Consider the following 25,787-nt stretch of genomic DNA (forward strand, 5'->3'; position numbering starts at 1 on the left):
CCTGGCCACCAAGTTACACACAGACGTGGTTTCTACTTTCAATGTACCTTCTTCATTTCTGGAGACTGCCATTACTCATCATTAATAGGCAAAATGTCCAGGTGGTGGCACATGCCTGTGATTCAGGAGGCCGAGGCAGGAGAACTGACAAGCATGGAGCCAGTCTGTACTACACAGCCAAGTGCCAAGTCAGAAGAGCCTTCACTGCAAAACTGTCTCAAAACAAACAAACATTGTTTTAAAGGAGCCAGTGAGATGACTCAGCAGGTAAAGGCACTTTGCCACAAAGCCTAGCAACCTGAGTTTGATCCCCAGGACCTACACAGTGAAAGCAGAGAACTACTTCCTCAAGCTGTCCTCCATCCTCCACACATGTGCATACACACACACACTCTCTCAAATAAATAAACAAATACATGCAATCAAAGAATGAAGGTATGGAGAGATGGCTCTGCTCACAAAATGCTTGCCACATTCAGCATGAGGACCTTAGGTCAGCCCTTCAGCACACATGTCAGAAGCTGGTACATACACATACCTGTAATCCTAACACTGGGAAGGAACAGACAGAAGGAGCCTGGAGCTTGATGGCCAGCTAGTCTTCCAAGTTGATGAGCTCCAGGTTTAGGGAGAGACTCTATCACAAAAAGTTATGTGGAGAGAAACTGAGGGAGACACTGTACATGTGCCTGGCCTCCACACAGACACACATGTGTGTGCATGCACACACATACATGCATACACACAAACATGTAATATGTACATACATCACACATACTACAGCAAAACTATTTCCCTAAGAAATGAATGATACTAAAATAAAATCACCATGCAAGACATGATATACTTAAAAGGAAATGAATTTAAGAAGTCAAACAGTTCTATACAACAAAAAGATTACAAGTCACTGAATAACTGCTAGATTTTGAAGAGTCCAATTGAAAAATGTCATGACCTGTAATCCTGCACTTGGGACATTGAGGCAGGATAGAATTCAAGATGCAGAGTTTAAGACCGGTCTGAGATACATGTGCTTCTATCTCAAAAACAAGAAAGGTGTGGGAATGGTGGCCGCAGGGGAAAGAACACTGAGAAGGGAAGTTGGAAGAAAGGGAATATTAACAATAACAATAATAATAATAATAATATAGTAACAGTTCTTCAGGACAGAGCAGGAAAGAATATAAGTTCCAGCACCTGCAGGGGTTGTACTCCCCAGCCACTTATTCTAAGAACACTATTTAGCATCTCTATATGCCACACTTTGTGTCTATACTATGAAGGTAATCAAACAGCCTACCCTCATAGGGTTTATTCAAGAGCTAAGTAAGAGTATTCATGAAGAAGAACCCACAGTGCCTACCCTACAATCAACTGTCAAGAGACACTGACCTCCATGATTGCTACTGTAGCACCAGCATCACTCCTGTGTGGCCTCAGGCCTCAGGAGCACTGTATCTACCCAAGAAAGCACAGTCTAAAGCTGATTTGCTTCTAGACACAACACTCCATTTCTTCTCAGCTGCAAATAACATTTAAGAAGGTAAGAAAACTATATAGCCCAATGGGTTAGGAAAAGCTAAAATAAACTGGGATGGTGGCCCACACATTTAACACCAGCAGCACTCTGGAGGCAGGGGCAGCCAGATCTCTGTGTTCAAGGCCAACTCTGTCTACGGAGTTCCAGGACAGCCAGGACTATACAGAAAGACTCTTGGGGGAGGTGGGGGATGGGACACAACAACAACAAAAAGATAGTTAAAATAAAAGTGGCTAAACTAAGACAGAAATCACCTAATCAAAGCCTTCCTCTTCTAACTTCCAGCTTCATCAACACTGGAATATGAAGTCACAATACTAACCCTCTACTCACTCACTTTCCAACTCAAAGCTACATTAGAGAAGGGGTTTGCTGCCTACACTAACATTGTTTAGTTTGAGATCTCACAGTGAAAAGATAAATAACTGTTGTAGGATATTATTTTAAAATGTATTATATTTGTTTATGCTGTGGAACATCTGTTTAATGATGCAAAGCTGTGTTGCATTCTTTTATGTTGCATTTGTTTAACTCTGTGAAGCTGTGTTACTGTGCCTGTGTAAAACACCTGATGGTCAAATAAAGAGCTGAGCAGCCAAAAGCAAGGCAGGAGAAAGGACAGGCAGGGCTGGCAGGCAGGGAAAATAAAGAGGAAGAGGATCAAGGAGCAAGAGAACAAGGAGAGAAAAAAGAAGGGGCCAGCCACGGAGTAATAAGAAAAGGAAAAAGCCCAGAGGCAAAAGGTGAACAGGATAATTTAAGGAAAGCTGGCTAGAAACAAGCCAAGTTAAGGCCAGGCATTTATAAGTAATAAGCCTGTGTGTGTGATTTATTTGGGAGCTGAGTGGTGGGCCCCTAAAGAGCCTAATGAGTAAAAACAACCAACTACAAGTACTAGGATGCATTCCACACCTGGCTTGACATGTGCAAGTTCTAGAGTCAACACCCCAACACTGTAAAAACAGAACGAAGTTCCTAGGCAACTTAAGAAAGCAAGTTCCAGGAACTGGGCAAATGGACCTGTTATTAAAAAGAAATCAGTCAGTAAAGTGCTTGCCACACATGCACATGAACTTGAGTTTGAACCCTAGATCCCACCTGAAAAGGCTGCTCTGTGGCCAGTAAGATGGCTCAGCAGTTAAAGGAGCCTGCCACCAAGCCTGTCAACCTGAATTCAATCCCCAGAACCTACATGGTAAAAGAGAACTGATTCCCAAAAGCTGTCCTCTGATTTCCATTTGGGCACTGTGGCACATGCACATAAGCAATAAGTAAATGAAGTAATAAAATAAAAGCTATGCTTGGTCAGTGGGAGCTCGCAATCACAGGGTGGGGGTGGGTGCACGCACTCACTAACCGCCAACCTACCCTACCTGGCAAACTTCAGGCCAGTAAGGAAGGAATCCTGTCTCAAAAATCAGGATGGGTGATAAGTAAAGAACTATACACCTGAGGCTGACCTCTGGCCTACACACACACACACACACACACACACACACACACACACACACACACACACGGGGGGGGGGGCGGGGGGTGATTTTTACACATACATGCCCACATTACACACACACACACACACACACAAAATGAAGCTAGGAAACAATCTGCAGACAAAGAGCACTGCCATGACGCAACCATTCAGCCTTTTCACCCTACATGGCCGGCCTCACTTTGAAAAAAAAACACTGTTCACCTCACAGTATTAGAAAACTTAGAAATCATTTGGGCTCAGTCCCTAGCAAAAAGTAGGTACTCAGTGAACAGCAACCTGAGTAGAGACAGTTCTAACTCTCCCTGTGGCAACACTACAGTGTTAAACTAGTTTCCTCAAAACAAATGATTACAGGCAAGTCTGAGTAAAGGAATGCCTCCAAAGTACAAATGAGTCCCACTGAAGCCAGGAGTCACCTGTGTGGGGTGCGGAGAAGAACTCGGTGGCTGGAGGAGGACAGCTGCCACTTCTCGGCAGCTCTAGTGCCAGTCCTGCTTTGCACAGGCTGCGCAGAGTGAGATGGGAACACAACTTCAACACACACTCAGCTTCTCTCAGGCCACACACCTCTTCCAGGGTGGAGTTCCTTGTCCCAGGAAGTGGGATTTTAAGAAATGTAGTCTTTGTATAACAAGCTTTTCAACAAGCCACCTCCTTCACATGGTTCTCAACCAGAACACAGCCATCTAGTCTACTCTGGAAGGAAAATGGGCTCGTAACTACGACACTGACAGCACTTCACTCCATAAGCCAGCACAGGGGTTTCATGGGCAAACTGTACAGGATTTTCCTCTCCTGGGAACACAAAGGGTACATCCATCCAATACCATGAAGACAACCGGAGGAAGAATTCAGGAAATGCCCAGCCAGCCAAACCACAGAAGTGGGTACCTACATGACCACACCCATTTCTTCTTCCCTGTGGTCCAAACCAGTCGTTAATAAAACAGGGACAGGTGTGGTCACCACAGGCATCTAGACTTCAAGCTCCCATCTGAGCCTTCCACTTTACACTAAGCAATCCTCTGGTTCTTCCAGAGCCAAGAAACAACAGCGATCCCCCACACAGAACTGCAGGCCAATCTTTCCACCTGGTTTTCCTCAGAGCTTCTGTCAGTGTTGAGCTGACAAATCACTGCAAGAAATGATGGCTGTCCATCAGCTGTGCTGTCCCTGCCTCCGCACCTTCAGCAACACATTCCCCTTTGTGCTTGCTGCGGCAGCAACGCCTGCACAGAACAATCTACCTTTTCTCCTCTAGACCTGCAGTTTCATATTTCAGTTGTCTGAAAGGGGGTCAACAACAGCAATCCACAGCACGGGAGAAAACAGAGAGCCACTCCTCACATCCCCTATAAACACTGCTGCACATGGTGGCTCATGCCTGTGACACCTACATTTGGAAGGCTAAGGCAGGAGGACCATGAGCTCAAGGCTAGCCTGGGCTACATATCAATACTTAGTCATGCACACACATACAGAAAGTCCTTGATTGGTGTTTTATAACAAAGCTAGTATGGTAGAAAGTGGAGCATGTAAATAATTTAGACTTAGAAGCAAATAAATACATAAAAGTTTCACATTGAAATCCCTGATCCAGCCACAGTGACTCTCAGACTTGTGAGCACGCTATCAGATAGTCTCTAACTTCACTAAACCACACTGACAGTGTCTATTCCTTATGAAATATAACTGGTAGCATGTTTATTTTATGTGTTTTGTGACAATTATAAACTAGAGCTAAAGCATAAACATTGTGGTGTCAAATCTACGTCTCCAGGAGCATCAAGAGACACTGAGTTTCTGTGTAATTCCTAAGCTAGTAGAGAATTCCTACAAAGCTTCAAAAGTCTACTCTACTGTTGACAAGAGACAGTCCATGATGAAGACAAATGTTCAACATAGCTACTGTTTTTCAGGTCTAAAATATATGAAATCCTTAACAAGTAAAACATGCTGGTTAGAATCAGAGGCATCTAAGCTAATGCTGGCCACAGTAAAGCTGCTCTCCCTGTAGAGCAAGGACCACCCATGCAAGTGAAGAAAACACATACCTCAAAAGATCTATTTAGTTGAGATAAAGCCACAAAGCTTAAGGTTCCGGCGAGTATTTAAAACTGCAGCTTGTGAAGTGAAGAAATTCACCCACAGCTTCCCGCCACTCAAAACAGAGTCAAGATGAAGCCTCAACAGACATCACTGTTTCTTCTCATGCCCTGCCAATCAGGAGGATAGAGCTGCGCTTTAAGCTAACTTAGAAGTAAACAGTGAACCAATAACACAAATGGATTTATGCTAACATGGAAGTAACCAGTAACCCCAGTCACATGAGTCAAAGGAATACATAGACCGATAGACATAATACCCAGCTCTCACCACCACAGTAATTCAATGTCACCTTACACTGAAATGGATAATACCCACCACTAATGGCTATTACCCTTAAATACCCAGATTTCAAACTAAAACTTTAGACAGCAAAACAACACACTAAGATTCCCAAATTAAAATTTAGCAAAAGAAATCTATGTACTCCATCAATCTACTCTTTACCTAGATGTCACCTATGTGACCTACAATCTAGCCTGCAGTCCTAACAGAAATTCCTATTACTAAGGCAAAGCAGTCAATACTTGAAACAAGCTCTCTCTCTCTTCATCAAAGAACTGATAAGCCTGTCCCCAACTCTACAGACTTCAAATTTCCAAAACACTGTTTTCTGTGAAGCATTGGGACTGTAGTCACTCACTTGTGACAACACAGAACTCACGCTGACCTGAGATGCAGGTACATCAACCACCAAATGCAAGATGTCAGGGGTAAGAAAACACAGCACACACTCATGCTGCTTTAGTGAAGTCACGTGCGCAGTTTACAGCTCTTAGCACAAGCCAAGCACACCAGCGACAGGTCAAGACACATTAGTTTGTGTCAACTCAAGATTAAGAATTCTTTTCAGCCGGGCGGTGGTGGTGCACACCTTTAATCCCAGCACTTGGGAGGCAGAGGCAGGTAGATCTCTGTGAGTTCGAGGCCAGCCTGGTCTACAGAGCTAATTCCAGGACAGCCAGGGCTACACACAGAGCAATCCTGTCTTTTGGGGGGGGGGGGGGGACCTCTTTTCATTGACAATTTTCTTCTTCAAACTATTGAATTTAAAGCTAATACAAAGTAGCTCTACGCAAAACATCCTCAAGAATTCACCCATAAGATAATATGCCCTTAAGAATTGAAGTGTATCTACCTCATTAGTGTTCCAGCGGTGCCTCTCTTTGGGTAAACTTGAACATTTCGGCAGACATTCAAGCAGCTTTTTCGGTAAAAAGATTTTTACATGACTACTATTGCTGTTCCCATGATCATCTATAAAGAAGAAAACAATAAATTCAGAGAAAGAGAATGCCTCCTTCAAGTACACTGACAATGTCAGAAACAGCCCAAAAGCATCAGGAGGCCCCTAGTCCTCCTAGTTCCTCCTCTATACACTCTCAGATGGATGGCAGCAGGAATCTGCCTGTGGGCTCTGATAGACTGAGCTTTACTCCACCACAAGCAAGCAAACAGGAAGTGCCCCAGAGCAGCCCAAAATCAGATTACTTTAAAGGCTCTTTCAGTGTTTCCAAGAAACATCAAAATCACAAAATGATTTAACCTCACAAAACCCAGAAACTGTTTATTAACCAAGTTAAAAGTTCCATGGTTTTTAACTTTGAAGAATTATAATTACATGTGACTTTTATTCATAAACTAAACATTACTTTGTCTCCTATAATACAAATGGGACTTATTCTTTCTAAAGGAAACCACAGGCTCTTATAAGGAATTTAAGCCTGTGGTTAACTAACAAGTAATACAGAAGCTGGCCTTTCTAGGCTGTACCTTAAAAATCTATCACTTTAATTAAGTTGATTTTCATGCACCTATCTGCAGAATTAATATAGTTCATCAAATGTAGCTCCTTCTAAAGGAGTCAGAGAATTCATTACTTTTAGACTAGAGAGCAAGTCTGACTACCTGATGCTTCCTAGATCATTTCTTTATATAGCATTTATTTCCATCATTTATTTACATATCATTTACTTTTTCACTCCTGTAAAGCAATCCCTTTCCCTGCCCCCAAATTCCTTGCCATTTGGGGCAAATTCTGGTCAGAGTTTCAAATTACCCACTCCAATTTTTTATACGGAATGAAGTCCCAGTCTACACCTGAGTCCTGGGGACAGCACATTACAACATTAGACTCAAGCTGCTCCAGTCAAGGGCTCATCAGCTTTTACAGTGTCAATAAGACAATACACACACACCCGGAGTGGACAGCCCACACCTGTGCAGGTTCTGCTTCTTTCTGCCTGTGTGACCTTGGGTAAGTTACTCAGTGTTTCCAGTTTCTCCACATCATGAATCAGAGAATTAGGGATCATTTAATTCTCCCCTCAAGTAAAATTTCTATAAAATTTAAGGTCCTTCAGCAACAGTATGCCTTATAAGTCAGCAGCCTTACAGAGGTCTACAGGTACTGCTTGAATATGAAATGAAATACAGCAATTATTTATCCAGTTATTTTTGTACTTCTATTTAATACTGTTTTTTGAGGGATAAATAAAACAAAAACAAAACTTTTCTAAGGTCACAAAATTCTCACCCAAATATTTCTCATCTGATTAGCATGTTTCTTCTTCTCATAGAAAAAGTCGGAAGTAAATATTGGGCACAAAAACAGTCTGAGAAAATCTACTACATCATATAGAATGTTTTATAGGGATTAACTTGAGAGTCTTAGCCTACTGACTCTTTTTTTTTGTAGTTCAGTCCATGAACTACACGGCTGTGCATGTCTATAGCAGTAAAAACCTTGTAATACTGCTCTTAGGAGATCTAAAATTATAAGTTAATATCAAATTAAGATTCAACTTAAAAATATTGCTCAAAATCAAAAGGAAATAAACTAAGAAAAAATTGATAGGACATTCTTAACTGCTTACTATAAAGCCTTTATAATCACATGTGCTCATGCATGCTCCCTACACTTCATCCCCCAGGGAGGTACATGGGTCATAAAACTTTAAAGCACAGAAGTCAGAATCACATGAGGTTTTACCTTCCTGCTCTCTATCCCTAATGTGGTTTATTCTCTCTCCTAAAAAAAAAAAATAATAATAATAATGTGACATACACAATTTTGAAAGTAGAGGTGAAATTTGAAAATCTATATTCTATTCAATATATATGGGGTATCTTTTATAGAAACAGCACTAGGCTAGTACTCAGTATACAAACAGTCATCTTCCTGAGAAAGCTATCTGAAGCAGAACAGAATATTAAACCCTAGTTTGTATTTCTATTTGTGGTCACAACCAATGCTAAATTTCTATCCCTTTAGTCTCTTTAAGAAACCTGGCTGCCAGCAGAGGGGAGAAGGAAGGGGAGAAGGATAGAGAGGGGGAGGGGGAGAGAGCGAGAGGGGGGGAGAGAGAGAGAGAGAGAGAGAGAGAGAGAGAGAGAGAGAGAGAGAGAGAATGAGAATGAGAATGAGAATGAGAGACAGAATGGAGTGTGTATAAATGTGTGTGAGAAAGTTGAGTATGTGTGAAAAAATGTTGAATGTGTCAGAGAAATGTTGTATATGTGAGAGAGAAAGAGAACACTGAATCTGTGTGAGACAAATGTGTGTGAGAGAGAGAGAATGCTGAGTGCATGAGTGTGTGTGAGAATGTTGACTGTGTATCAATGTGTGTGAGAATGTTGAGTGTGTGTGTGTGTGTGTGTGTGTGTGTATGAGAGTTTGTGTGTATGACTGTATGTGTGTGTTCTTCAGGCTTCCACTCTGACAACAGCTGAAACAGTGGTGAGTGGACCCAAAGTAAATGTTTAAAGAGGAAAGCATGATGCTATGTGAGCACTGTCTCAATCAAGTTTCCACCATAGCTCTCCAAAGGACTGTGCAGCAAGGGTTGTATGACAGGCCAGCAGGTCCCCTTGCTCTGTTTTTAAACTGTATCATTTCTTTAATTTTAGGTTCATGCTGAACGTAAGCCAGGTGCTCTTAGGAACCGTCATGATGGTAAATGCCCTTCTCCCAGCTTAGGGAAAAGCAAGTTCAATACTGGGCAGAGTCAGACCTCAGGAAGGATAATGCTAAACTCATACTTCACTCTTCAGGGCCAATTCTAGCACAGTGGTAGACTGGTCACCTAGAAGCACATGGCCCTGGGTTCAGTTCCCAGCACCAGGAGAAAATAATCCACTTCAGTGTTTCTGGTTAAAGCACAGTAACAGAAAACTTTGTTTTTATATTAGAAAATAACTGTTCACATAGTGATACTGCATAAAAAGTGTTTTTAATTAAAAGCTGTTTAATGTTTTTAGAATAGCTGTAAAATGATTAAATAACTGAACATATGTGCCAGTTTTTCAATGCCAGCAATAGTATCTTAACAATAAAACTAAGGTATAAACTGGTTTCAACTGTACCCCCATATTCAATCCGAACAGTTAAACTTTGACACTGCAAAGTGGGAATGTCAACTAAATGACAGGCAAGCCTTTCATTATCGTTATCAACGCATGATACATGACTTCACAATAGAATTGCCTAACCTACTTCACAATAAAAACGTAACTGGCGGGGCTCTTGAAATTGACAAATGATGTGCTTGGCTGACAGCTATAATTCTAGAGAATGAACCATTCTTTCTAGTCAACCTTCAAATATTTTCTAAATGATAATTTAGAGTCATAGTGTAATTTAGTTAAATCTTTCTAAAATGTACAAAAATGTTCACTCAGCTAACTGGATTCTAACCTTCAGTTTTGTTTCTAAAATTAAGATTCACATTGCCAAATCTTTTACTCAAACCAAAGAAATGCATCTGGCTTGTTTCTGGAGTGCTAAGATTTCTGCAAGCTAAGTCCTAAGTGTATTAACTAGACTAGCCTGGTAAGAATACCTCCACTGTCTTTCCAGTTACAATAAGAATGTAACAGTTTGGGGTCTATGAACAATAAGAACATCTGTACTCAGGTGATGGTGACTCGTCAGTCTCTGGACCTCTAGAATGAACTCTACACATGCTCTGTTGCAGCAATAAGTATAACTGCTAACTCTTACAGGGGCATGTGATCAACAGTGTGGAGAGAAAAAATTACAAAGAAGCTCCACACTTTTCTGTTGGGCTCTAATTATTATGTGCCTAGATTTAATTAGTGGGATCAGACTGGCTCAGAGAAACAAGCACACACTGGTGCGTTCCAGGCAGCACAGCGCTCACAGCAACGCTCTGCCATGACTAACCTAAGACCTTCCAATTCCTGTATCCAAACAAACAGGAACGGCAGCAGAGCACTGGTCAAAGCAGGTGCTGTTTCCTTCCAGTCTAAGACGGGAATGGAACCCAACTGTAATTCTCCAAAAGGAGTTTTAGTGATTAAAAAGCAGCTAATAATTTTAAGTAGCAAAGCCTGACTAGTCTTGTTACTGAACAACCTCTTTCCTCTCTTTGTGGAGTTGTATACCCACCACTCTCACCCTTCCTACTCTTAGGTGGCCCAGAATTACTGTTCCTTCTCAATTGTGTTATTGCATCCCTGGTCCAGGGTTAAGGTTATTCATAACCCAGGTTCTGTAAACTCCTGTTCATTCTACAATTACATTTCAATATAAAATATGAAGTAGGAACAGACAAAGCAGAGGCACCAAACCCTGCAATGCATCACACCTAGGCCTTGGGCATCCTCCTGTACTTTATTTCACTCAACTCCAACTTTAGCAACAGGTGATCAGGTTTCTATTATTGAATAGGAGCAGACACTCGTGGAGGTCTACTGTAACACACCAGGCACCCAGACAGGACTTTTATACTAGGCTCTCTTGTTTAATCCTCATGAGAAAATGTGACGTTTTAATCACTCCCCACTCTGCAGATAAAGAACTTGAGGGTTCAGACTAATTTAGCCAAGATGTACTGTTACAAGTAGCTCAACTGGGATTCAAAAATAATCTTTGGCTCCTACACACCACCACCTCGTCCTACTCTGCATCATCCAGATACAGTACTGGACTCCACAGTTAAGGAAGTACTGTACAATACCAACATTTGCAGGAGCTGTGACCTTTCTGTGTGGCTGAACCCATCGCTTTAAATCCTCACAGAAAGCTCATGAGGAGAGCACTGTTCATGTTGCCTAAAAGGATTAAGTAACTCATCTAAGATCACACAGCAGCAAAAGGCAGAAGCCAGGCCTCCTAAGTCCTGGTCCAGGGCTGTCTTCACCGCACTGGAGAAGGAGTCATTCTGGCTGCCAAGCCCACCCACTCCTGTAAGTCAAAAGCTTTTCAAATCCTACCTTCTATAGGTGGCACGGTGTTGAGAACACAGTAGGTGCTAGTTCCGCAGAATACACTTTGGGAAACGCTCTAAGGAAACAGAAAATAAAATGTAAAACTAATCTTTGAAAGAGACATATTCTGGCTCTTCTGTGATATTCCTGCTGAAGATGCAAAACCTGAATCTAAACCATGATGAAACATCAGATAAATCCAAAACATGGGCATTCCACAAAATGACTGGCCTGAGATCTTTCGTGTCAAGTCTTCGCAAGTGAGAAAGACTGAGAGTCACTGACAGCCATCTGTGACCAAGGAGAATGAAGAGGCTACTAAACATGCACCAGGGTTCTGAATGAATTATTTTTAACAATAGTCAAAAGTGAAAGAGGATTTGGGGATTAGATGTTAGAACTGTCTCAATGCTAATTTCCAGGTTATGACTGCTGTAGTTAGGAAAGACAATGCTCTTGTTTGTGAGATATACACAATACAGCATTTAAGAGTGGCGAAGACATTGGCATCTGATCTACAAACAGCTCAGAGGTAATAGTGCTTTGCACTGTAGGCTTAAGAGCACTTCCAAATTTAAGACACACATGGAAACACGAGAACATGCACTACCTGTATGGTTTTTATTAGAGTACACATGTGCTGTGTACAGAATAAACATAAAAGAAGCAACGTCCATGACATCCTCATCTGCAGTCAGTATCAACATTATTAACCATGTCCCAGCAACACACCCAACACCTCATTCATACAAAAGACTCAACTGAGCACCAAACAGCATTATGTAGAGAAACAAAATGAGCAAGTCAGAAGACATGGGCTCTGCTCTCAAATCACTTCGTTCAAAGAAATCGCAAGTGTTCATACAAAAACACATACAGGGAAAACTTTTAAAGGAGAAAAAAAACATCTGGATCTCTCCAGTCAATTATTTTCAGCCCTAAGAATGACTTCTTGTTTGGCTACAATACTAATTGAGACTCTAGATTATTGGTCATATATTATAAACCGCTCGTTTTTTACTTGGAAAGAAACCAAAGACAGGGGGCTGGAGAGATGGCTCAGAGGTTAAGAGCACCGGCTGTTCTTCCAGAGGTCCTGAGTTCAATTCCCAGCAACCACATGGTGGCTCACAACCATCTGTAATGAGATCTGGTGCCCTCTTCTGGCCTGCAAGCCTACATGTAGGCAGAATACTGTATACATAATAAATAAATAAATCTTAAAAAAAAAAAAAAAAAAAAAAGACAGTTTCCAGGTCAACAGCTGAAGTACAGACTCCAGTTCTATCACTTACTAGCTGTTCCTGGGAAGTCACTGAGCCTCTGTATCACGTCACCACAGAAAGGCAGGATGGCACTCTCTCTGATGGCACTCCCCTCTCCTATCTCCTTCAAAGTAAGAGAATTCAACTATCATACCACTTTCACCAAACACCACTGTTACTATGTTAACAAGGATAATTTTAACATTTTCTAAGAGCACAGAAGCTGCTTGACTAAACTGGATGGATTCTATGAATTTTTCCTTTTCCTCTCCCTTCCAGCTGCGATAACCCAGAGCCTCAGAAGTAAATACAACAGAGCTTTCCCATAACACAATTCCTACCCTCAGAATAGCTACTGGCTCCTTAAGTTTTCTCTTCAGTGTCTGCAAACCTCCCCATCTCACTCTAACATCCGCCAGCCTCCAAGTCAGCCTACTAGCCAGCCACACAGAGATGGCTGCTTCATATTCAAAGCTTATTTTCTGCCTATTACCAAAAATAATTAGCATTAAAGGTAATGGCTACCTAGGACATCTTAACCATCTCAAGTCAAAGGTTTCAAAATCACTAGTGTTTGATGAGACACACTAACATAAATGGCCTTATAAAAAAATGGGTTTTCACATCTAGCTTCCAAGTCTGAGAGTAACTTAGTGGTAAAACATCCCAAATGGCAACACAGAATTCCAACCCTGAGAGCACCATGACAGACACTATGGACAGAACTCAACTACACCTCCTCCACAGCAATGGCTTCAGAAGGTTCCCAGTAGATTTAAGCACAAAAGAACTTGCATAACGTGGAAGAAAAACTTTATGAATCTTAAAACTTTATAAATCTTAACCTCAAAACCAGCCCCAGCTTCTCAAAGCAGATAAACAATGGCACAAGACAATGGGAAAAACACAAAACAGCCACATTGACTAGACCCTCCTGTGCCAGGCCCTGCTCAAAGGACTTTCACAAGACTGCACGAGTGCCATCTCCAAATGCCTCTCTGCAACAGTGCAGTGGTTTGGCCAAAGGAAGGAGTGCTAGTCTTCAGAGCTAGAGCGATCTTTCCTAGTTCCCACTCACTGCCAACAAGTCAAGACAGATTAACCCAAAAGGACAGCACTACAGAAAACCGGAAGTATGGGTCCAAGTCCTCCCACAGCTGTGTGTGTCCTACTGCTCCATGGGGCTGTCAGGCCTTCAGGAAGCCTTTGGCCCCAGGATTAGGCAGCCCTGGAGATATAGGGGTCAGAAACTGCCTATTCATCCCACAGCACACATCTCTTTACTCCTTCCATTTGGTCTACAAATAAGAAAGGAGCATATGCCTCATGCCAGACAGTTGAGGGAGCTGAGACCCAACAGTGAACAAGGGCACCCTGCCTCCTCAAGGGACACTCTAGAAGGTCAGGTGAACTGACCCTAAGTGGGTTCTTTAAATCACCATGGTAAGTGCACACTATTGTGAGAGCTTGTAAAGGACTGTTCTCCACAGCTCCTGAATGTGTCACTTTGGAAATGTAAAGACAGTGCTTGGTGACAATCATGGAGAAACCTGAATTCCATTTTAACCAAAGCAAGGGGTCTTGGCCACAGGTGTCAACTTGGGAAATTTAAAATTCTAATGTCCAGGATGCAATTCTGATCAATGAGGGCAGAATATCTAACCATCTTTTGTGCACGTTCACAAAGGACCCCACAGTGGGAAATAAACAGTTGTGTGACTCTGGACAACCACTCTAACTTTCTGTTTCTTCAAGTCAAATGGGAGTGTGAGCTTGAATGAGACTTCTCCTACTTTCCCTTCACACTGGTCATCTGAGAGCTTTGTTCAAACCTCAGTTTTGATCCATGGGTCTCTATGGAGCCAGAAATTCTTCTCTAATAAGCCCCATAAGACACCAATGTCATGATTCATGCCACACCTTGACTATCAGGAACCAGATGACCAACTTCGGAGACAAGGAGTTAGAACTCAGATCCTCTACTCCTGGTACTCCTCAACTGCCTAATTCTATGGACTAAATATACTAATGCCAGAATACACAAACAACAAGCACGGTATCTGCTGAAGTACCCAAGAGGAGCAATGCCTACAGAAGCTACACTATGTAGGTGAAGAGGCAGTACTGAAAACAATGTAATGAGAACAGCAGACACGGATGTTTTTGGGCTAAAATGACAGCTGTGTAAATGCAGAACTACCATTGCAGTAAGTAAGAACAGGGCAGGAAGTGTCTCCCTCACTGTGTCTTTTCATAGAGCCTAGGTCAGGATGTTATACACAGGCACTTTCGCCATATGCGCACAGTCTTTGGATGAATTAATAAAATGCTGTACAGTAAATGACTAAAGGCCTTGAAAGAGAGAAGTGACAGGAAGAAAGCTCTTTATAGCCTTTGCAGTAAACACCAAGAATGTTAAAGCTAGCTAGCTAAGGGTCCACAAAGCTTATTAAATCAAAGGGGAGAGCAGCTATATTAAATGCAGTAAGCCACTGTCCCAATTACAAGTGATACATTAAACATTTTTGTCACCTGCTCTATCAAGACCTGCACTGATTCTTGAAAATCCAGTCACTGCATATAAGTAATCAGATTAAAGAGAGTAACGGCTAGCACCTCAGCAGTCTCACAGAGCATTCTAGGCATAGCATCTCATGAGTAAGGCAAAGTAAGTTATAAACTATGTTAATAAGCCCAAGTACCATCAATAGCTATATTAAGCACATGCCAAAGTCCAGAACAGGTGTCCCTGTGTCCCTCATCTCCAAGCAGCAGCTCTGGTATCCACCCTCTTCTATCCCATGGCAGGGACTTCCTGGGTCTCTAAGCTCCTCTGCACTGAGACAGATGAGATGGTACAGATTCATGCCCAGACACACGAGGAGCCAGGCCAGAAGAGGCTCACCCCCTGCTGTCACTCCACTGGTGAGAACTGACCACAAAGCCATTCCTGACTGCAGTAGAGAAAGGCTTAGAAAAGAAAACAGGTTCAGGGCCCACCAGCAATCTCAGAAACATGCCATCTGTAAACTGTCTTTAATTGCAGAAGACTCACTCCTTTCAGAATGTCTTCAACTAACCTAAAATGCCACCTTTAATCCCTAGGTCACCCTCCATCTAAAGGCAATCTAGCAGTTTTTCTTCCCTGACAAACATTTTCTAACATACTCAAATCTGACTCTGTATCAAGGGCATCCTTGAAGGGCTGTCTGTCCAGCCTGTTCATTCCATTATCTGCAGTGCTTGCTTCATTCCAAGTCTGCCACATAAAAGAAGGGTGGGTATTTGTGGCATTTATAAATGATCGCCATTTCCAAGAGTTCATGGAAAGGAAAGTGTAATGCCCTGGGCTTTACTCAAGGCCTTCTGCCTCTGCTAACACAGCCCTGCCACACCATACCCCGCAGTTCCCAGACAGTGCTCTGAGGTACTGGCTCTTGGCACTCCTGCCCCACATAACAGCAGATCAGTAGCCATGAAGTCTCAGTCCAGTGATGTTGTGGATATTTTTTTTAGAACAGGTCATATCTCTTCATTCATTCAAGAAACTGGGTAAAATGAATTGTCACAGAGACTAAGAGCCAATATTAATTTTTTGGCTACAACACAAGCCGGCAAAATAAGAAAGTGCAAGGTCTGTCAAAAGACACACTTTGGAGACACTCTATGAAACCAGGTTAATGACATCTGAGACTGAAGAACCAATACAAGATGCTTTATCCTTTTCCTGAACTACAAAGGTCAATGGGGGGGGGGGGGGTCCTGTATGTAGGACAGAACAAAAATACTTTGAGCTTATCTATCTCACCACCTTTCACAAAGTCTGAAATACCCTAAGGGCTACAGTTCTACAGAACCCTCCCAACACTCCAGAAGGGCAGAGACAAACCAAGGCAGACACCTGCGCTAAAAGGGCTGTCTAGATGATAGCTCTTCCTCCTCCCAGCAGGCAAAATAAACCAATGAGACACCAGCTGCTAAGGAAGCTGGAGAACTGAAGTCAAGATCTCCTACAGAGTTGGGCTCAAAGGCAAGCAAATGTCTAGGACAGACCACAACAAAGCTGCAGACCTAAGCAGCTTCTCAGAGCTGGTTTTAGAGTGCATCGAGACTGATGCACTCTATGGCCAGAGAAATCGGCTGATTCACCATGACCAAAGATGTGTGTAGGGTATAAAGTGATCTCAGAAAATTGGAGGGGAGGGAGGTCTTTACAGATATGAATCATATTATTGTTATAATTTTCGTAAGTTTAATTTGTCCAGGAAACCGGTATATTCAACAGTCTGAAAACAATCAGTGCTTAATAAATGTCCTCACTTGTACAAATATCCATACTCCAAAGGAGCACACTCTGGAAACAACCATGTCTAAATTGCCCTGTGTTAGTGATACCTACAAACTCCTCAGAGACAGAGGGAAGTATCAGCAAAATCAAGCAGGCCCTCCACCTAACACCACATCACGTCACAAGTGTCATCACCCATAAAATCTTCAATTTAATCCTACAGGGAGTAGCAGACACATGGCCATTCTAGAAAAATGACAAAAGCAAGTCTGGGCACATCACTGGCGGGAAGACAGGATCCCTGCACAGCTCCTAGCCTCCACAGGAACTTGGGAATGCTGCCCCACCAAGAAAGCTCCCAGAGTTAGGCAGGAAAAGTAAACAGGCTAAAGCAAGGCATGGCTCAGTGAGAATCTTGTCTAAAGATCTTCAGGACTTCTCAAGCATTTTCTGGCTCGTGAATCATACCACCTATCACCTAAACTAAAGCTAAAGGAGAAAATGACACTGTTTGCGCAAAAGCAATGAGGCACAGGCCAAGACAATGGCAGACACGCCTGCCCCAATCCCAGCATAAGTGCGGAAATGAGTGAGACTCAATGTGAATACAGCAGAGCTAGGAAGAAAATTGAGGCACTGGGAAGGCCAAAAAAGGCCTTTACAAAGTCCATGTGCATCGAATCACCAACTGAGAGAAGTGGCTCTCAACCCACATTCCTAGCATGGTTACCATTAAACTACTCAGAATTCTAACAAGCTTAGTTATCAGACTGCCAAGCCCAGGGAAGATCAGAGGCAACAAACCAGAAGGGGAAAAGACAGTGCTAAAATCCACACATCAGCAGAAGCAAGGGTGCCGGGACAGTAAGGACAGGTTTTGTTTGTTTTTTAAAACAATAAAAATTGGACACAAGGCTTAGAAAGGTACAGCAGCTTGGGCTCATCTACCATAAAAGTAAATGCTCCACTCACAAGGCCCCAAAATAGCACAGTATTAGACACAGCCCAGTTCTACAACTTTTATCCAACAAAATGAAACTAAGTTAGAAAAGAAGATGCCATTGAATTCCACGCATTCTACATATTATCAGAGCAAAGGTGCACAGTCTTGTCCCTTTAACACATAAAAAACATCCAAATGGATTGACTCATTTCATCCTCGACAGCATCCTGATAGAGATGGAGGAGATGCTTGCACTGGTTCATCAGGGCCAGTTACAAGACAGCAATATTAATGACATGAAAAGGAACCTATGTATACCCCTAGTATTGATACAGGCCACCTGAAAAGCATTACCACATGGCCACATCTTAACCTTCATCTGCAACATCTCTTCCATAATTCCCCAAACTGCAAGTTGCCATCCTACCATCTGCATCCACTTGAAGCACTGCCCTAATGTCTCCTAGTCACACTGTCCCTCCCTCCCTACTGTAGGGAACACACTTCACAACGGACCTACTACAATCCCTGCCCTGATGTTGACATCTTCGTACAGTCTTAAGCCTTGAGTGTGGGTGCACTTGCTTTAGCTTTCATTTCCTGGGTGAAACAGATTATGACTTCTATCACCTTGCTACCCAGCTCTTCTTCACGGGCTGGTAGAGGAAAATGCCAAGTGGGAGAGGCTCATTAACAGGAATTGAGGGTAGCCTCCCACTAAGTGAATCCTCAGATGACCCTGGGAGCTTGGGAGCCGATCCTTCCCCATGAGAGCCAAGCCCTGACTAACACCAAAATGGTTGGTAGGTTCATGAGGCCCTAGGCACCACTTAGGCACATCCTTCTGAACTTCAGACCCACAAGGAACCCTAGAGTAATAGCTGCCATGTTTTAAGTGGCAAGTTTGTGGTCATGTTTTACAGCATCAGTAGATTAACTATACAGCCACAGCCCAATAGGTACAGCTGCCCCATTTTTGTTTATCTCCTTAAACAATCATTTCACTATCATTTCCTTTGATAATCTGCATACACCACCAAAATTCATTTTTTTAAAGAGTGTTCAGCCCTCATGTGTGCGTGCCTGGTGCATGCAAAAGCCAGAATAGGGTGTCAGATTCCTGGAACTGGCATTTCAGAAGGCTGTGACTTGCCATGTGGATACTGAGAATCAAACCTGGGTCCTCTGCATGAGCAGCCAGTGCTCTTAACCACTGAACCATCTCTCCAGCCCCGCTACTAAAATTCCTCAAAGAATTACTCACCTAGCTCTACTTTTCCATTCTATTCTGCTCTGATAGCAGCATGACAACTATGATCCATTCCCAAACCTCATACATGGTGACCTGGGTTCTTGTTCAGTTGCCTCTCTGGCCATTCTTTCCCAGCCTCTACTTAATCCTCTTCCCCTTTCTACCCTCAAATACCTTCTCTTCCCCCATGGCAACCTCAAGCACTACACAGAGCTCTCCTAATTCTTTTGCAATCATTCACTCTATCCAACCAAATCACAGTTACTGCTCTGGAAGGAAGGACACAACACTGAGCCAGTCAGGCAAAGCTGTGGCTTCTATGGTATTTTATGCTCCTGCAGAACCCTCCAGATGGACTCACCATTTTCCACTTTGCCCTGTGCCAAGACTGCCTGCCATGAACTTCAACGACAGGGTCCCTTGCTGTCTGACAGTGCCATGATGAAACAAAATATGCTAGATTAAACCCTGAGCCCACACTTCCAATGTGGCTATGTGTGCACATACTTTTGCATCATCTTTCTCCTATATTCACTTACTTTGGCCTCACCAAGCTGCTAGTAGATGTAGTTCAAAATCTAGGAGGCACCTTCTATCAAGACCTACACACCCAGCTACAAGATTCATTCACTCACTCAGTGTGGGTGTGTGGGTGTGCATACATACTCAAGCCCACTGGCTCTTTCTTTAAGGAAACACTATCAAGAGTTCTTGTCAGGCATGATTTTTCTGTAGATACTGATCATCCCTTGTTTGCTCATCAGCTCTTTTTTTTTTTTTTTGTTTTTTGTTTTTTCGAGACAGGGTTTCTCTGTGTAGCTTTGCGCCTTTCCTGGGACTCACTTGGTAGCCCGGCTCAGCTCACTTTTAAACAAACGATACTAAACCCAGATACTCATGCCCATCCTCTAGAAACATGTATGTAACTGAGGAAAAAGGGGAGTGAGCAAGCCACTCCAAGGCTGTGAACAGAAGAACAGACTGCTGTGCATGCTGACTTGCAATGTGGACAGAGGAGAGGCCAAGAAGGCTTGTATGAGTCTCATCTAACCAGAAACCCAGAGACAGACAGGTAGAGCCATCAAGCAAGCACATGTGAGCTGTAGGCATGCATTCTGGGGGAGGGCATACCCTTCTAGGTCAAGAGTAGATGTGGCCTTGCCTACAACCATGAGAAAGTACAGATCCCCCACAAAATCATAATCTGAAAACTTCAACATAGTGTGTGTGTAGCTGAGTTGTGTGTAAAGTGGAGCCCAAGAGCCCCTATTAGTACCAAGAGGAGAACCAACTTCATCCAATCAATTCTACTCCTCTACTAAAAACAAAATAAACTTTAAAAGCTACAGGGTCAAAATATAACCCAAGAATCTCTACATATCTAAACTATCAGCCCACCTGGTCACTCGAAACTCTTTCTCTAATTCTTTGCTCAGTTACCCTACACAAGTCCTCCAAAGTTCTCTCCAAAAGCCTCCACCCTCTCAGATTAACCTTCATTCTATATTACATTTGCCTTGATAGCACTGAATCCTACCTGTAGTTCACGTGACATCCTGACTAATATCAGTCTCCCCCCACTCCTCCTACCACCCCCATTTGCTCTGTGAGGACAGGAATAGAGGCTGAGCCTGTCCTTTCCTGAGTTTTGCACAGACACTGTTATTATCTGCTGAGTAAACGACTTCACTCAAAAGCACAGTAACACATGCCCCACAGTAAATACCAGAATATCTTCTGCCTCCAACAACTGCATAAATGTCGATGCCACACGTTCCACCTCCAATATTTACAGACATATATACATATATATATACATCATAGAATATGTTGATTTTCTATTAGCCAGAATGTATACTAACCAGCATGCCAAATTTTTTCTATAGAGGCAAACTATCAGCACACTTTCAGATTAAAGGAACACACAGGAACTCACAGGCTGTAGCACAGCTGCTTGCTGCCTAAAACCCTGCAAAGTCTAGTTCCAACCTTGAACATCAGTGTTAAATCAAGACAGCTCATTGCCTTGATAAATTCAGGTAGCAGTATGCTTAGAAGGTGAGATGCTCCACTTCCTGAGCTAAGCAGGAGTTACAAAGCATCTAGGCAGATCCATCAGCAGGATTTTAACTCTCCAAATAGATACAGATTTAACATAATCTCAATTGCATTTCCTGTGGAAACTGGAAAGTTGATTCTAATATTCAAATAAACACAGGAATGTGTTATAGCCAAAGCAATCCTAAAAAAGAACACAGCTGGAGGCCCGAAAACCCAGCACTCAGGATGCTGAAGCAGTAGGATTGCATCAAGTGTGAGGCCAGTCTGGGGTACATCAAAACTCAGCCTCAAAACAAAACAAGCACCACTGTATCACAAAGCTCAGTCAGAGATGAAGACTGGTGATGGTGTAGAGAGAGCAAACGAGGGATGACGCACCAGAAAAAAATACTCACATTGACAGTCAAACCACTTTCAACAAGGCTGACACTTCCATGAGGAAAGAACAGTGTTTTTCAGCAAATAGTACTAAACAACTGGCAAATGGACATCCACAGAGGAACGGAAGCTACTTCACACCACAGACAAAACCTAACACAAATGAACCAGAGACCTAAACATGAGAGCAAATGTTATAAATTTAAGAAGAAAGGATAGACGACGCCGGGTTTCAAGACCTTAGATGAGACCATGGCTTCTTAACTGTGACACCAATTAATAGATACTACCTTACCAAACTGCAAAGTTCTATGCTTCAACAGACAATAAGAAAATGAAAAGACAGCCCCCAAATGGAAGAAAATATCTGGTTAAGAACTGATATTCAGAATATAGAAAGAACTCTTACAATTCAGCAGGGGGAAAAAAAACCTGACTCTACAAAAGTAGAGATAAATCAGGCAGACACACACATGGCCAACAAACCTATGCAGCAAGGAAAGGAACTGGAACCCTCAGCCCTGTTGGTGGGAGCACCATGCAGAGCAGCCACTTTGCAGAAGAATCCAGGTTAAGTCAGAGTAAACTGTAAAACAGCACTTCCATCTTAGGCATGTTACCCAAGAAAACAGAAAACATGCCTACACAAAACTTCTTCCAAGTTCACAGCTGCATTTCCTAACAAGAAAGACACATGCTCAACGACTGACTCGGATGGAGCAGACACTTACAGGGGACATGACACCCAGAAAAGGAGTGAAGTGACATCAACTTCAGAGCATCATCCAACAGAAACTCGCCAGTCCATGTACATGAGATATCCAGAACAGACAAACACACCATGACAGGAGGCAGATTAGTAACTGCCCAAGTCAAGGAGGAATGGGGAATGCCTCCTAAAACATACAAAATTTTGCGTATTAACTGTACAAAATGCTGGATTCCAATGTGACATTTTCATACATATATGTAGTGTGCTTTGATTTCAGCAGGTTTTTCTTCCTGGAGTGATGAGAATGCTGTGGATTTATGCTGTGGAGACAGCAGCACAACTGTTACTATAACCAAAGAACAAAAATGGTCATAGTCTATGCGATGATATATGAATTCTACCTGAGCAAGGTTTGGTTTTTTGTTTTTTGTTTTTTTTTAAGGAATCAAGCCAGGTGTAGTTAACACTTACAATCCTAGCACTTGGGAAGCAAAGGCAGGAGGATCAGGAGTTCAAGGCCAGCCTCATCTACACACAGAGTTGTAAGCCAGCCTCAGCTCCATAAAGCTGTATCTTAAATAAATAAACAAACAAACACACACACACACACACACACACACACACACACAGAGAATCGATTCCTTTTAACTACTGAGACTCCTTATACTTTCATCTTTTGTTAAGCAGAGCACAATACTGAGCAATGCTTCCCTGTATGCAATCTACTCAAAAGTCATCACTATGAAACATCAGTTGCTAAAGCCCTCTCAACCCCTTATAGTCTTCCAAACTGTTCTTTCATAGTCTTCAATTTGCTTTCTGTAATGCTATGAGAAATCATGAAAAACAAGAAATAAAGGACATCAAGGAGATGTGAAAGAAAGTCCCACTGAGGTGCGCACACATGGCCACAGGCACTAAAACATCCAGGCTCTTCCTCCAATACCCATTCTCAGGGCACTATTTTTAGTTACGTATATACATGAATGTGTGCATGTAGGTATGTACACAAGGGCAGTCACCTGCAGAGGTTAGCAGCATCAGATTCCTAGAGCTAGAGTTACAGGCAGTTGTAATCCATGTAACATGGGTGCTGGGAACTGAACTCCAGACCTCTGCCAGAACAAAAACAGCAAGCACTCTTAACAGCCAAGCAATCTTTCCAGTCCATGTCTTCCATGTTTACCTAAGAATGCAGAACTCCAACGACTAAGCTGACTGCCCACAACCAGGGTAAAGGAAATGAAGCTTACCCAAAGATCTGAACCATGAGACCTCAGCTGACAGTGACATCCACCCCCCAAAATAACTGACATACCTGTTAATGCCCACAGGGCAGAGTACACAAACCACTGTATTCTGGGTACCCCACTCTGCATAAAGCACAAGCTTTGGAGAGCCACAACATCCACCCACTAGTGATTTATTTCTCATACACCAAAGATGGTTGACCAAGAACCTCAGCCTCCAATCTGTAGCTACAATGAACATTTTCCATTATATTTATTTTGTGTGTGTGTGTGTGTGCCTTTGTATGGAGATTAGAAGATTTGTAGGAGTCAGTTCTTTCCTTTTACCATGTGGTTTCAAGGGATCAAATTCAGGTGACCAGGCTTAGTGGCACACACCTTTATCCACTAAGCCATCTTGCCAGCCCACAGTATCTTTTACACTGTTTGATGGAGCCAGTTTAAGGTGCCATGACCCCTGCAAGTACCACAAGCCCCTTCTCACAATCTCGTCTCTGTTGAACCCTCTATATAACTAGCAAGTCACACATCCTAGCCCTCCTCCACCAGGACAAACACCTAGCCTATAGACACAAGCAGGGTTCAGTCCAATTCTGTCTTGAGTATTTCTGTACCTACTGAGCCATCAAAGGTGAAGTGTGATCATGGTGAGCACTAAACTCGGGTCAAGACATGCATGAGCCATAACCAGTGGCCACAGCAGGCAACACCTGCATGGAACTTAAGCTAAAAACTGAATGAAGAAAGCCCAGTTGCTAGAAAAAAAATAAAAGACAACAGAAGAGACAGAAAGCCTTGGCATGGAAAATGGGATCCCAGCTCAACCCAAAGTATCTCTAGAGAAAACTTCAGTGCAGACTCACCAGGGACAGTCCCAGACTGTCTTGCTGCTTCACTATCTGTCCAGGTAATCAGTATCTGCTCCAAGACTAGAACTGCCCCTACTCAGCCTGTCCTAAGTGGCCGGTCTCTCAAAACCCAAACTGCAGTAACTGTTTTGAAACAAGATTTCATTATGTATGGCTGGTCTGGAACTCACTATATAGACCTGGCTGGCTAGCCTAGAATGCATTACAGGCTTGAAACTGAGACATCACCACGGCTTTCTCGTCTTTAAAAAGGTGGTAAAATACACCCAATACACAAATTACCATTGTAGCCATTTTTGAACACACGATTTAGTAGCAGTAAGTACATGCCCACTGCATCATTTATCACTGCTTACCTTTAAAAACATTCACAAAGACCACAGTTTTTATTATTTTGCTGAACCAACTGTTCTACCTCTTCACCAAATGGCAAAAGCAAGGAATCTCCACAGGGCAGGGCAGGACTGGCAGGATGTGCAACAGTAGTAGTCCCTACACCTGAAGCAGCAGAGCAGGTAATGACATGGCAGAACTAGAAGGCAGAGGAACTACAAATACCAAGAGGACAAATAACCAGGGTGCTCGGTCAGGCTCACCGAGAGGCTGTCCCGTCACCACACCTGCATCAGAGGGTGCTTGACAAGCAGCAATGGTTCACTTAGAATAATGTGACTGGTACCCAAAACAGATGTCTCTTCCCACTGAAACACCTGTAGTAAATTCTGAGCTCTAAATTTGGTCAAGTAATCTATGATCAATTTCTGGAGGACCCCTAGAAAGAAAGACAAGTACTTCAAAAGCTCTGAGTACCCACTCGCCACCTTTCCACTTGTTATAGCTTTCTTTTTAGCACAACAGCTTCCATCAATAAAACTAAATGAGGAAGAAACCTCCACCAAAGCTTTGTCAAAGGCAACAACTCAGCCAGCATATTTCATAACAGCAGAGATGGGAAGGACAAGGCAAGGAATATTTACAAGAACACCAGAAACTTGAACTTGCCCCCCTGTATCTTTAAGTACAAAAGAAACTAAAAAAGTGAATTATGTTCAAGGCCTCCCCAAACTCCCGACCTGGAGACCCAGGGATCATGTCCAAGTAAAAATGCTATACTATCGATTGCAGTAGACCACGGCAACTCCCCAACCCACAAGTTTAACAGGAAGAATCTGTGTTTACTGAATTACTGGCAATCAATACATTTTAATAACACTTATATTAATCAACTCCAAAAAACATAGTTAAATTAATATAAATACTATCTTGAACATACATATCTGGGGTCAGCAAATAATACTTTTTCAACTGCAGTCATATATTATTATTTTTTTTGGGGGGGGGGTTTCGAGACAGGGTTTCTCTGTGTAGCTTTGCGCCTTTCCTGGGACTCACTTGGT

At 42.6% G+C, this 25,787-nt stretch overlaps 1 protein-coding gene across 5 annotated transcripts in view; it reads right to left on the bottom strand.

Moving 5' to 3' along the window:
- The window catches only part of LOC131904342 (calmodulin-binding transcription activator 1-like), a 95,665-nt gene that overhangs the window by 56,611 nt on the left and 13,267 nt on the right, over positions 1-25,787 (bottom strand). For all 5 annotated transcript variants that reach the window (XR_009377728.1, XR_009377730.1, XR_009377729.1 and 2 more), the window contains exons 2-3: positions 11,379-11,448; positions 6,280-6,398 (exon numbers count right to left, since the gene is read on the bottom strand). Coding sequence is in view for 2 of the 5 variants with exons in the window: in XM_059255453.1 (XP_059111436.1) it covers positions 6,280-6,398; positions 11,379-11,448 (189 nt within the window). In the remaining 3 variants the exon portion in view is untranslated. The remainder of the gene's footprint in view (positions 1-6,279; positions 6,399-11,378; positions 11,449-25,787) is intronic.

The sequence above is a fragment of the Peromyscus eremicus genome, chromosome 2, assembly GCF_949786415.1.
Source record: "Peromyscus eremicus chromosome 2, PerEre_H2_v1, whole genome shotgun sequence".
NCBI classification, from domain to species: domain Eukaryota; kingdom Metazoa; phylum Chordata; class Mammalia; order Rodentia; family Cricetidae; genus Peromyscus; species Peromyscus eremicus.